The following is a 13,842-nucleotide window of genomic DNA, read 5'->3' as shown; positions in this document are numbered from 1 at the left end:
CAGTCGCTGGTGGCTGTGAACTCAAAATTAAAATTCCAGTCCTTTGATGGCCATGAACTCAAAATTAAAATTCCAGACCCTGGTGGCTGCTGCCCCCCAGATCCCCCTTTCCTGCAGGGAAGGCTGTGCCAGCAGCACCGGGCTGCACCGCGAGCCCCCGCGCTGGCCAGGATGGGATTTGGGAAATCTGCCTTCGTCCCCTGGAGGAAATTCCTGGAGATCCGGGGAAAAAAAATTCACACCCGGCCTGGAAAGGGCCGTGCACGCTGGGGAAAGGCAGGATTTGGGGTCGATACTGTTTATTCAGGGTTGGTTTTATTTATTCAATATTGGTTTCATTTATTCAGTGTTGGTTTTATTGTCCAGTGTTGGTTTTATTGTCCAGTGTTGGTTTTATTTATTCAGCGTTGGTTTTATTTATTCAGTATAGGTTTTATTGTTCAATGTTGGTTTTATTGTTCAATGTTGGTTTTATTGTCCAGTATTGGTTTTATTGTTCAATACTGGTTTTATTTATTCAATGTTGGTTTTATTGTCCAGTGTTGGTTTTATTTGTTCAATATTTGTTTTATTTGTTCAATGTTGGTTTTATTTGTTCAATATTGGTTTCATTTGTTCAGTATTGGTTTTATTTGTTCAATATTGGTTTTATTGTCCAGTGTTGGTTTTATTTGTTCAATATTGGTTTTATTTGTTCAATACTGGTTTTATTTAGTCAATGTTGGTTTTATTTATTCAATATTGGTTTTATTTGTTCAGTATTGGTTTTATTTATTCAATATTGCTTTATTTGTTCAGTGTTGGTTTTATTTGTTCAATATTGGTTTTATTGTCCAGTGTTGGTTTTATTTGTTCAATATTTGTTTTATTTGTTCAATGTTGGTTTTATTTGTTCAGTATTGGTTTTATTTGTTCAATATTGGTTTTATTGTCCAGTGTTGGTTTTATTTGTTCAATATTGGTTTTATTGTTCAATATTGGTTTTATTTAGTCAATGTTGGTTTTATTTATTCAATATTGGTTTTATTTGTTCAGTATTTGTTTTACTGTCCAGTGTTGGTTTTATTTGTTCAGTGTTGGTTTTATTTGTTCAATATTGGTTTTATTGTCCAGTGTTGGTTTTATTTATTCAATGTTGGTTTTATTGTTCAGTGTTGGTTTTATTCAATATTGGTTTTATTTGTTCAGTATTGGTTTTATTTGTTCAATATTGGTTTTATTTATTCAATGTTGGTTTTATTTATTCAATATTGGTTTTACTTGTTCAGTGTTGGTTTTATTTATTCAATATTGGTTTTATTTATTCAATGTTGGTGTTATTTATTCAATATTGGTTTCATTTGTTCAGTGTTGGTTTTATTTATTCAATATTGGTTTCATTTGTTCAATACTGGTTTTATTTGTTCAATATTGCACTGCCCTAGAGTTCCTCCTGTTTGCTCTGGAGGAACAGCAGGATCCATCCAGAGCATCCTTTACCTGCAGAGGGGAACTGCTCCAGCCTGGTTTCCTCCCTGAAAATCTCTCTTGGGGACTCCCAGCCTCGTCCCAGGGTGAGCCACGAGCACACACGTTTAAAACACTTTTCTTTTTTAACATAGCAGCAAAGAGCAGCAAGACACAGAACAGTTTCTGCCAACAGCAAAACCACGAGACAAAGGAAAAAAAAACCAAAAAAAAAAAAAAAAAAAAGCCAAAAAAAAAAGAAAAAACAAACCAAAAAAAACCACAAAACCAAACCCCCAGCAGGTGTGTGAACTGCAACTCTTGGAAAGTCAGAGGAAATTAAATATGGGTGAAAGCTCAGCCCTCAGCTTTAATTTTTTATTATTATTTTTTGGAAATATAAAAAGGAGATTTGTTGTTGTATTTTTTTTTTCCTTCTCCAGCCTTCTGAGCTTTACCTCAAACAGGGCCAGAGAAATCATAATTTAAAGAGGCCAGAAAAATCTCAATTCATTTAGAAGTGATTGTCAGTAAAGTCACAGACTCCTCAGACAGAATTCCAGAATTCCACCACTATTTTCACCGTGATTTGCTTCACTGCTTTTAAGTGAAAAGAATTTTTATTCTCTTTTGAGAATAATTCACCGAGTCATTTTTGGAGAAGCCATCCATGATGGTGATGAAAGCTCTGCTTTCAGAAGCCTTGGGCAGCTTTTTGGGGGAGGTTTTTGCAAAAAAGAATTAATTTAGAAACCCAGAAATGGGTTGAGTGACAGAGTTTCCCCAAATTCCTGGCTCCCTGTGGAAGGAGAAATTGAGTCTCCCATTACCACAAACATCTGGAGTCTCCTGGCAAAGGGAGATGTTTGCACACAGAGGTGGGAAAAAGAGAAGTGCAAAATTCAGGATGAAATGGTTATTTGGAAGAGTCAGTTTTCAGGGTGAGAAATGAACCGTGTGTGTATAAAGATGTTCTCTCTTCACATCCACCTTGGGAATTTACCCAAAAAAAGCACAGAACAGACCAAAAAAATCAGCTTCTTACCACTGAAGAAAATTCTTATTTAAAGACTGAATTTAAACCACGCGTCCTCGATCCTGCAGGCAGCAGGGAATGAATCCCTCTGAACGAGAGGATTTAACTGAGGAATGGCAGAGGGGGCCTGTGCTCACCAAACCTGAAAAAAGCTCCCTAAATATCCCTGAAGCTTCCTGAATTTTCTTCCCAGAGCATCAGAGCAGAAAAGAGCCAGGAATTAAATCTTGGGGATATTCAACAGCAGTTAATTCAATCAGAGCTCAGGGTAAGGATTTATTTTTGAGGAACTTCAGATGGATCTCACTCAGTGTCAGGATTTCAATTTGAGGAGCCCCAGGGTGGGTTTCACTCATTTTTGGGGGTGAGGATTTCAATTTGAGGAGCTCCAGGGTGGGTTTCACTCATTTTTGGGGGTGAGGATTTCAATTTGAGGAGCTCCAGGGTGGGTTTCACTCATTTTTGGGGGTGAGGATTTCAATTTGAGGAGCTCCAGGGTGGGTTTCACTCATTTTTGGGGGTGAGGATTTCAATTTGAGGAGCTCCAGGGTGGGTTTCACTCATTTTTGGGGGTGAGGATTTCAATTTGAGGAGCCCCAGGGTGGGTTTCACTCATTTTTGGGGGTGAGGATTTCAATTTGAGGAGCTCCAGGGTGGGTTTCACTCATTTTTGGGGGTGAGGATTTCAATTTGAGGAGCTCCAGGGTGGGTTTCACTCATTTTTGGGGGTGAGGATTTCAATTTGAGGAGCTCCAGGGTGGGTTTCACTCATTTTTGGGGGTGAGGATTTCAATTTGAGGAGCCCCAGGGTGGGTTTCACTCATTTTTGGGGGTGAGGATTTCAATTTGAGGAGCTCCAGGGTGGGTTTCACTCATTTTTGGGGGTGAGGATTTCAATTTGAGGAGCTCCAGGGTGGGTTTCACTCATTTTTAGGGATGAGGATTTCTTTTTGAGGAACTCCAGGGTGGATCCCACTCTTTTTTAGGGATGAGGATTTCTTTCTGTACCACTGCTCTGTTGTCAGACACCCTCACACCTCTGCCCACTGTGCCCTGGGGGATCAGACTTCTCCAGGTCTCTGTTTCAACAACAAAAAAGAGAAAGTTTCTGCTCAGAAAGGAAGGAGGGATCACAGGGAAGAGCCAGTCCCAGTGGGAGCCAGGATTTCCTGATGTCTCTGCTGGAATGGGATAAAACCCTTCAAAAGGGCAAAGCTGACAGAACTGCAGCAATTTCCCTATTTCCGTGGGAATAACTCACCCAAGCTGCAAGGAAGTGCAAATCCAGAGGGAACAGCCACATCCCTGTGGCACCAGGGAGGGGACTGCAACGCCCAGGAACCCAGTGCAGCTGGAAAATCCCTCTTGGGAAAGAAGGAAACAACTTGACAAGTTCTGCACAATGAACACATACAGCAGCAAGACTCCAGCGTCACCTTGACAGAATATCTTAAAAACAGAACAAAACAAAACAAAACAAAACAAAAAAAAACCCTCAAAGAAGCCAAGAAAGATTGATTTATACTTCCTAATCAGCAGAAAGTAGCCACAACTTTGTTTTTCTCTAGGAATTGGTTGGATCCTACTCTTTTCCATGTCTGCTTAGAGCTATGGATGCATCCAAGAACCAGCATTCCAGGGCAGTATCCCAGATACCAGCCAGCAGTCCTTTTGTCCTCACAGGAGAAAAAGCAGGGGGAAAAATAAAAATAAAATCAAAGTGCTCCTATGCATTGTCAGGAATTTAGAAGTCACGTGAAATAGCAGTCCTCCAATGAGCCCAAAAAGAGAGACACTGATTCCACTGGACTAAGTGCCACGATGACCGAAGCTCACTGAGATGTGAACACACACCAGCCATTCACAATCCAGAATGACATGGGGGAAAAAACTAAAACAAAGGTAACGAACAGATGCCGTCCATTTGCTGATATTTAACAATCCCAGGAGATTTTGTTGTTCGTTTTCTAGGCGGGGAGGGGGAGATGATTATTTTTTTTTTTTTCCTTTTCTTTTTTTGTTCAGTTTTGTAGCTTTTTTTTTCTTTTTTTTTTTTTCCTTTTCTCTGCGACACGCTTGCGAACAGGAAGGTGTGACATGCAAGACAGCCAAGCCTCTTCCACTGAGCATCCCACAACGACACCCACCCTACCCCAAAAAAAAAAAAAAAAAAAAAAAAAAAAAAAAACCAAACAAAAAAAAAAATCAAACAAACCAACCCCCCCCACACCCCACCCTACACAGAGTCTTTTGAAGGCACTTCCTCTCACATGATGTCCACGAAGAACTCACAAGGGTTGCCCATGGCCTTCTGGAAGGACTGGCGGCTCCCGGTGAGCTCGGGCGGAACGGCGCTCAGCTCGCGCACCGGCGGAGCCCCGGGCGGGCCGCCGCTCCCCAGCACCTTGGAGCCCAATTTGGGCAAGCTGTACAAGGGTGGCACCCCCGGGGGACCGTAGGAGTGGTGGCTCTGGTGGCTCTGGTGGCTCCTGTCGCTGTGGCTGAGCTGGCTGAGCGGTCGCTCCCGACGCGCTCCCGGTTCCGACTCGCTGCCGCTGCCCCCGGATTTGCGCTCCTTCTCCCTGCCCGCTCCTCTCCTGCTGCTCTCGCCCGTGCTCCGGTTGGAGCCGCTGCTTTTGCTCCCTGAGGTTCAGCGGGGAGAGAGGGGGAAACAAAAAGCCGGGACAGAAAAGCGGGATGAGCTCGGCCGTGCCGGGCGCGGGGACGCGCGCGGACACAGCTCAGAGCTCAAGCACGGCCTCGGTTTCAGCTCCTGGATCAAATCCAGCCTGCCGGGAGAAGGGAGGAACAGGAACAGGAGGAAAAAGCAGGAATTTGGGGTTCGACTCGAGCAAAGGAGCTGTCTCTGCTTTGGTATTTTTGTGTTTTCCAGAAGAAACGCCTTTGCCTTCTCCGCCACCCTTTAACCCCTGAGGTTTTATTGGCTTCGGTGGGGAGGTCTTCTTAAAATCCCTCACTAACGATGCTGTTGGAGGATTCCCTGAATTCTGAACTGCTCTACCACACATCACTAACACCCAGGATATTGTTCCACTGAATCACCTTGGAAAACCAAAGGATTGCCACTGAGCATCAGCCGAGTTGTTACTACGGACAAGCTTCACTCCACTTCAAAAACTTGCTTTTTTTATGGAAGCTGAAAATCTTGCCCTGCTCCCACGAGAGACAGATCAGGAGACAGCTCCAAGCTAATTGTTTTTTAAGAAACCCAACTAATCAACCCAAGGAATATCCCATTAAATCCATGCTCCTTAGTGCAAGATGGATTTCCCAAAAAAAAAAAAAAAACCAAAAAAAAAAAAAAAAAAACCAAAATATCCCCATCCAGCAGAACCGGGGGAGGAACCAGCTTTTGAGTCTAAATGAGCCACAGAAATGGGAAAAACACAAAATTATTTTGGGCTGCTCCTTCTTGAGCTACAGATGCTCATCACTTCCTGCTGCTCCAGCTGATTGGAGAGATGGGAAACCAGACTGGATTTTGGGGGGAAAAGGCTGCAAATCCCTGCAGGATTCCTGGCAGAGAGATGGAAAGCAGAGCACAAAACCACTGGGTTTTAAGTTGATATTCTAAGCTTGGGCCTCTGGTATTTGCCGATTGGTTATGATTTAATACTGCAGAAAAATGAGAGAGGGCGCAAAACCCCAAATTTTAACATTTTAAATTTAATTATTTTAGAGTGACCAGTGTGTCCCAGCACTCCCCAAACCTGCCTGAGCCACCTGGATATCAATTAATGGGCAGTGCAAGGGCCCTGGCAGAGAAACCTAACCCAGAGGGTTATTAAATTATGAATATTAAATTTGCATTATTTATTTTCTAGAGAGCCTGGGGAATGGGGTTTTCCCCCCTGATTCCCTGCCCTCTGAGCTGCTTGCAGCACAGTCCCACGGGTTTGATATGCCAATGTCACACCACTGTGCACTGAGACGGGTCGAGACAATTCAAAATAAAATTCAAAATTAAAAAAAAAAAAAAAAAGGAAAAAAAAAAAAAATTTACAGCTAAACATTTGGGTGACGAGGGATCTAAATGTGATCATGCTGTGAATTCATCATGGATTAATTGGAATCTTACCAATCCCCTAGAGTCAGCCATTCCTCTAGGAATCCTTCAGTCTAACGCTTGCTCAGGACAAAACAAGGGAATAACAGTTACAAAGCAAGAAACAGCACAGAAATTGTTTTCCACGAGGAAAAAAAACCAAAAAAATAAAATGTGGAAACCTTTCAGAGCTGAACACCCTGGCACCTTTTGGGAGGCTCTCCACAGCATGGATAAAACACCATTCCTCTCCTATTCCAGCAGCATGGAGAGAATTCCTTCTGCTCACAGAAGCAGCTGCCAAAAAAAACCAACCCCACGTTCTGTCCAGAGCAATAAATCTCCAGTTCTAAAAGCTCTGTGAGATTCCTCGTGGATAGTTCTTGTTTTGGGATGAGGTGAGAAGCAGCTCAGCTAAAATCCCGTGAGCGAGCTCCTGCTATGAAAACTTTTTGGGCAATTTTGTAAAAATCTGACTGGCTGTGGTGAACAGGGGTAAGTGACATCCGAGTTATTGCATAAATAAAATAAAATAAAAACACGAGGGATCCTCACTCCCTTCTTTACTGGCAGCATTTCCAAAAGCAAAACTCATTCAGGGAGCGATTTAAAAACGAAAAAAATAATATTTGCACAGCCAAAAAAAATGAACTGATTTTCATTTGCTAAGGTTTGAAAAGGAATCACAGCATTATGCTAGGGCAGAAAAGGAGGAGGGCAGGTCTTTAATCCATGCTGAATTCTCTTCCTGTCCCTGTCACACGTGCCAGCAGAGACTCTCGTCCCTGGGAGCAGTTTCAGCACTGGAAACTCCTGGCTGGCCACCTCCCACTTGGGATAAAAAAAAAAATAAATAAATAAATAAAAAGGGATTTTCCTTTTGTGCTGATGTGAAAACCAAGAGCACCTTGGTTCTAATCCTCCAGAAACTGCCTCATTTCCAACACCACCAACCCCAGCGCTGGAATTCCTGACTGGGTTTAACCTGGAAGTTTCCACAGAGAGCTGAAAGCCAAACCCACTCCTCCAGAGACACAAACACTTTTGACTTCAGTGCTCTTGCACAAAATCCATGCAGGGAAGCAACCAAAACCACGAGACAAGCACAGACAGCACCGAGGAACTCAAGCAGATGTTGGGGGATAACGAGAGCTGTGGAATTGAAAACCAAATAATCCCATCTTACCTTCACTTTGCTGGCTGCCTGCACTGCCACTGCCGTAGCTAAAGCCCGGGTCTTGGTAGGCTGGTGGGAAACAAGGAGGAGGAAGAGGATACTGGTAGGGATATCCTTGGCCCAAGGGCCAGGGAGCAGCAGGATGGGGGAGTGGAGCCAGGGTGTCCTGGTCCGAGGCACCGCTGGAACCGTTGTTCAGGTTCAGTGCAGCCAGATCTGGGGAATGAAAAAAATCAAATAAAAGGTGAAAATTTCGTAGCGAGCAGGTAAAAATGATCACTGTGAATTTATTTATGGAGGGGAGTAAAGCTTAGCAATTCCCTGGAATCAGGGTCCCTCCTCACCTGGCAGTGAGAGAGGAGAACAGGATGGGAACAGGAGAACAGGGTGAGAACAGGGTGAGAACGGGATGGGAACAGGATGGGAGAACAGGATGGGAGAACAGGATGGGAACAGGATGGGAACAGGAGAACAGGGTGAGAACAGGGGGAGAACAGGATGGGAACAGGGAGAGAACAGGGAGAGAACAGGATGGGAGAACAGGATGGGAACAGGGAGAGAACAGGGAGAGAACAGGATGGGAGAACAGGATGGGAACAGGAGAACAGGGAGAGAACAGGGAGAGAACAGGGAGAGAACAGGGTGAGAACAGGGTGAGAACAGGATGGGAGAACAGGATGGGAACAGGAGAACAGGGAGAGAACAGGGAGAGAACAGGGTGAGAACAGGGTGAGAACAGGATGGGAGAACAGGATGGGAACAGGAGAACAGGGTGAGAACAGGGTGAGAACGGGATGGGAACAGGGAGAGAACAGGGTGAGAACAGGATGGGAGAACAGGATGGGAACAGGATGGGAACAGGAGAACAGGGTGAGAACAGGGAGAGAACAGGGTGAGAACAGGATGGGAGAACAGGATGGGAACAGGATGGGAACAGGAGAACAGGGTGAGAACAGGGTGAGAACGGGATGGGAACAGGGAGAGAACAGGGAGAGAACAGGATGGGAACAGGATGGGAACAGGATGGGAACAGGAGGACAGGGTGAGAACAGGATGAGGACAAGGTGAGGACAAGGTGAGGACAGGGTGAGAACAGGATGAGGACAAGGTGAGGACAAGGTGAGGACAGGGTGAGAACAGGATGAGGACAAGGTGAGGACCTTCCCCCTTTTCCATGCTGGAAATGGAGTAGCCACAAGCAGGAGATGTGTGACACCGCCAGAAAAAATAAAACAAACCCTGGTGTCCAGAAATAAAGAAACAAACATAAAATAAATCCTGAAATAAACCTCTGTCCTCCGTGCTCTACCCGACGGGCTCATCCTCCTCCAGGTGCTCTCCTTGCCCGGGCTGCCCGGGAGCACCAGCCACTTGTCACAAAGTTCTGGGGTAACGAAGGGTTCCCTGTGCTGGGACTCCTCCTGGGAAACCCCAGCAGAGCTGGGGCTGGAAGGGACCTCTGCAGACGCCCCGGTCCAATCCTGGACCGGGGGACACAGGAATGCGTCCGGCTGCGTTGGGAATATCTCCACAGGGACTCCAAGCCCTCCCTGGGCAGAGCTCTGGAACTTCCTCCTGAGGAAATTCCTCACCCCGAGGCTGCGCCAGGGGACTCCCTGAGCACCCTCAAGGCACGGGGGTGACACGGGGACAGCTCTGCCCGTCCCAGCTGGGGACTTACTGCCACAGAGGTCTCCAAAGACGTAATAGCACTGCTCGGAGAAGGTGATTTTGTTCACAGTGTGCCTGAGGTAGCCGTGTTTCAAGAGGCTGCTGGCGTATTTCCTGGCCTCCCGACGGTCCTTGAATCCTTCCACGTGCGTGTAAAGCCAGTCCACCACATCAGCTCCTGAAAGGGGACAGCAAGGGGAGACACGGGGTCACCTGTGCTGAGCTGTGCCAGGTGAACACCCAGGGCAGGATCACCTGCGCTGAGCTGTGCCAGGTGAACACCCAGGGCAGGATCACCTGTGCTGAGCTGTGCCAGGTGAACACCCAGGGCAGGATCACCTGTGCTGAGCTGTGCCAGGTGAACACCCAGGGCAGGATCACCTGTGCTGAGCTGTGCCAGGTGAACACCCAGGGCAGGATCACCTGTGCTGAGCTGTGCCAGGTGAACACCCAGGGCAGGATCACCTGTGCTGAGCTGTGCCAGGTGAACACCCAGGGCAGGATCACCTGTGCTGAGCTGTGCCAGGTGAACACCCAGGGCAGGATCACCTGTGCTGCGCTGTGCCAGGTGAACACCCAGGGCAGGATCACCTGCGCTGAGCTGTGCCAGGTGAACACTCAGGACAGGATCACCTGTGCTGAGCTGTGCCAGGTGAACACCCAGGGCAGGATCACCTGTGCTGAGCTGTGCCAGGTGAACACCCAGGGCAGGATCACCTGTGCTGAGCTGTGCCAGGTGAACACCCAGGGCAGGATCACCTGTGCTGAGCTGTGCCAGGTGAACACCCAGGGCAGGATCACCTGTGCTGATCTGTGCCAGGTGAACACCCAGGGCAGGATCACCTGTGCTGATCTGTGCCAGGTGAACACCCAGGGCAGGATCACCTGTGCTGAGCTGTGCCAGGTGAACACCCAGGGCAGGATCACCTGTGCTGAGCTGTGCCAGGTGAACACCCAGGGCAGGATCACCTGTGCTGATCTGTGCCAGGTGAACACCCAGGGCAGGATCACCTGTGCTGAGCTGTGCCAGGTGAACACCCAGGGCAGGATCACCTGTGCTGAGCTGTGCCAGGTGAACACCCAGGACAGGATCACCTGTGCTGATCTGTGCCAGGTGAACACCCAGGACAGGATCACCTGTGCTGAGCTGTGCCAGGTGAACACCCAGGGCAGGATCACCTGTGCTGATCTGTGCCAGGTGAACACCCAGGGCAGGATCACCTGTGCTGATCTGTGCCAGGTGAACACCCAGGACAGGATCACCTGTGCTGAGCTGTGCCAGGTGAACACCCAGGGCAGGATCACCTGTGCTGAGCTGTGCCAGGTGAACACCCAGGGCAGGATCACCTGTGCTGAGCTGTGCCAGGTGAACACCCAGGGCAGGATCACCTGTGCTGAGCTGTGCCAGGTGAACACCCAGGACAGGATCACCTGTGCTGAGCTGTGCCAGGTGAACACCCAGGGCAGGATCACCTGTGCTGATCTGTGCCAGGTGAACACCCAGGGCAGGATCACCTGCGCTGAGCTGTGCCAGGTGAACACCCAGGGCAGGATCACCTGTGCTGAGCTGTGCCAGGTGAACACCCAGGGCAGGATCACCTGTGCTGAGCTGTGCCAGGTGAACACTCAGGACAGGATCACCTGTGCTGAGCTGTGCCAGGTGAACACCCAGGGCAGGATCACCTGTGCTGAGCTGTGCCAGGTGAACACCCAGGGCAGGATCACCTGTGCTGAGCTGTGCCAGGTGAACACCCAGGGCAGGATCACCTGTGCTGAGCTGTGCCAGGTGAACACCCAGGGCAGGATCACCTGTGCTGATCTGTGCCAGGTGAACACCCAGGGCAGGATCACCTGTGCTGATCTGTGCCAGGTGAACACCCAGGGCAGGATCACCTGTGCTGAGCTGTGCCAGGTGAACACCCAGGGCAGGATCACCTGTGCTGAGCTGTGCCAGGTGAACACCCAGGGCAGGATCACCTGTGCTGATCTGTGCCAGGTGAACACCCAGGGCAGGATCACCTGTGCTGATCTGTGCCAGGTGAACACCCAGGACAGGATCACCTGTGCTGAGCTGTGCCAGGTGAACACCCAGGGCAGGATCACCTGTGCTGAGCTGTGCCAGGTGAACACCCAGGGCAGGATCACCTGTGCTGAGCTGTGCCAGGTGAACACCCAGGGCAGGATCACCTGTGCTGAGCTGTGCCAGGTGAACACCCAGGACAGGATCACCTGTGCTGAGCTGTGCCAGGTGAACACCCAGGGCAGGATCACCTGTGCTGATCTGTGCCAGGTGAACACCCAGGGCAGGATCACCTGCGCTGAGCTGTGCCAGGTGAACACCCAGGGCAGGATCACCTGTGCTGAGCTGTGCCAGGTGAACACCCAGGGCAGGATCACCTGTGCTGAGCTGTGCCAGGTGAACACTCAGGACAGGATCACCTGTGCTGAGCTGTGCCAGGTGAACACCCAGGGCAGGATCACCTGTGCTGAGCTGTGCCAGGTGAACACCCAGGGCAGGATCACCTGTGCTGAGCTGTGCCAGGTGAACACCCAGGGCAGGATCACCTGTGCTGAGCTGTGCCAGGTGAACACCCAGGGCAGGATCACCTGTGCTGAGCTGTGCCAGGTGAACACCCAGGGCAGGATCACCTGTGCTGATCTGTGCCAGGTGAACACCCAGGGCAGGATCACCTGTGCTGAGCTGTGCCAGGTGAACACCCAGGGCAGGATCACCTGTGCTGAGCTGTGCCAGGTGAACACCCAGGGCAGGATCACCTGTGCTGAGCTGTGCCAGGTGAACACCCAGGGCAGGATCACCTGTGCTGATCTGTGCCAGGTGAACACCCAGGGCAGGATCACCTGTGCTGAGCTGTGCCAGGTGAACACCCAGGGCAGGATCACCTGTGCTGAGCTGTGCCAGGTGAACACCCAGGACAGGATCACCTGTGCTGATCTGTGCCAGGTGAACACCCAGGACAGGATCACCTGTGCTGAGCTGTGCCAGGTGAACACCCAGGGCAGGATCACCTGTGCTGATCTGTGCCAGGTGAACACCCAGGGCAGGATCACCTGTGCTGAGCTGTGCCAGGTGAACACTCAGGACAGGATCACCTGTGCTGAGCTGTGCCAGGTGAACACCCAGGGCAGGATCACCTGTGCTGAGCTGTGCCAGGTGAACACCCAGGGCAGGATCACCTGTGCTGAGCTGTGCCAGGTGAACACCCAGGGCAGGATCACCTGTGCTGAGCTGTGCCAGGTGAACACCCAGGGCAGGATCACCTGTGCTGAGCTGTGCCAGGTGAACACCCAGGGCAGGATCACCTGTGCTGAGCTGTGCCAGGTGAACACCCAGATCAGAATTATCTGTGCCAAATTTTGAGATATGAAGAATAAAGAAGTAAAAACCAGGTGGGGATGAGCATCGTGCACCAATTTTGGACACCAGAAATCAAATTCATGAATAATAAACAGAATATACGAGATATTAATAATGTAATAAATGAGATATTAATAAATGTAATAAACTGAATATATGAGATATTAATAAATATAATATACAAGAAATTAGTAAATTTAATAAATGGAATATATGAGATACCAATAAATGTAATAAATGGAATATATAAGATATTAATAAATGGAATACACAAGATATTAATAAATGTAATAAATGGAATATATAATACATTAATAATGTAATAAATGGAATATATATTAATAAATGCAATGAACATAATAAATGCGATATTAATAAATGTAATAAATGGAATATATGAGATATTAATAAATGTAATAAATGGAATATATATTAATATATGTAATAAACGGAATATATATTAATAAATGCAATAAACGAAATATATGAGATATTAATAAATGTAATAAATGGAATATACGAGATATTAATAAGTGTAATAAATGGAATATGAGATATTAATAAATGTAATACACAAAATATCAATAAATGCAATAAACAGAATATATGAGATATTAATAAATGTAATAAATGGAATACACGAGGTATTAAAAAATGTAATAAATGGAATATGAGATATTAATAAATGTAATAAATGGAATATGAGATATTAATAAATGTTATATGAGATATTAATAAATGTAATACACAAGGTATCAATAAATGCAATAAACAGAATATATGAGATATTAATAAATGTAATAAATGGAATACACGAGGTATTAATAAATGTAATAAATGGAATATACGAGATATTAATAAATGTAATAAATGGAATATGAGATATTAATAAATGTTATATGAGATATTAATAAATGGTATATGAGATATTAGTAAATGTAATAAATGGAATATGAGATATTAATAAATGTAATACACAAGATATCAATAAATGCAATAAACAGAACGTATGAGATATTAATAAATGTAATAAATGGAATACACGAGGTATTAATAAATGTAATAAATGG

At 46.8% G+C, this 13,842-nt stretch overlaps 1 protein-coding gene across 2 annotated transcripts in view; it reads right to left on the bottom strand.

The window, feature by feature from the left end:
- Positions 1 to 4,742: 4,742 nt before the first annotated feature.
- DVL1 (dishevelled segment polarity protein 1) overlaps positions 4,743 to 13,842 on the bottom strand; it is a 62,773-nt gene continuing 53,673 nt past the window's right edge. For both annotated transcript variants that reach the window (XM_062507516.1, XM_062507517.1), the window contains exons 13-15: positions 9,407 to 9,574; positions 7,735 to 7,941; positions 4,743 to 5,125 (exon numbers count right to left, since the gene is read on the bottom strand). In XM_062507516.1, coding sequence (XP_062363500.1) covers positions 4,749 to 5,125; positions 7,735 to 7,941; positions 9,407 to 9,574 — 752 coding nt within the window. In that variant the 3' untranslated portion in view covers positions 4,743 to 4,748. The remainder of the gene's footprint in view (positions 5,126 to 7,734; positions 7,942 to 9,406; positions 9,575 to 13,842) is intronic.

Source organism: Cinclus cinclus, chromosome 23 (genome assembly GCF_963662255.1).
Source record: "Cinclus cinclus chromosome 23, bCinCin1.1, whole genome shotgun sequence".
Lineage (NCBI taxonomy): Eukaryota > Metazoa > Chordata > Aves > Passeriformes > Cinclidae > Cinclus > Cinclus cinclus.
The sequence above is the reverse complement of the archived record's forward strand: the minus strand, read 5'-3'. Positions and strand labels throughout refer to the sequence as shown.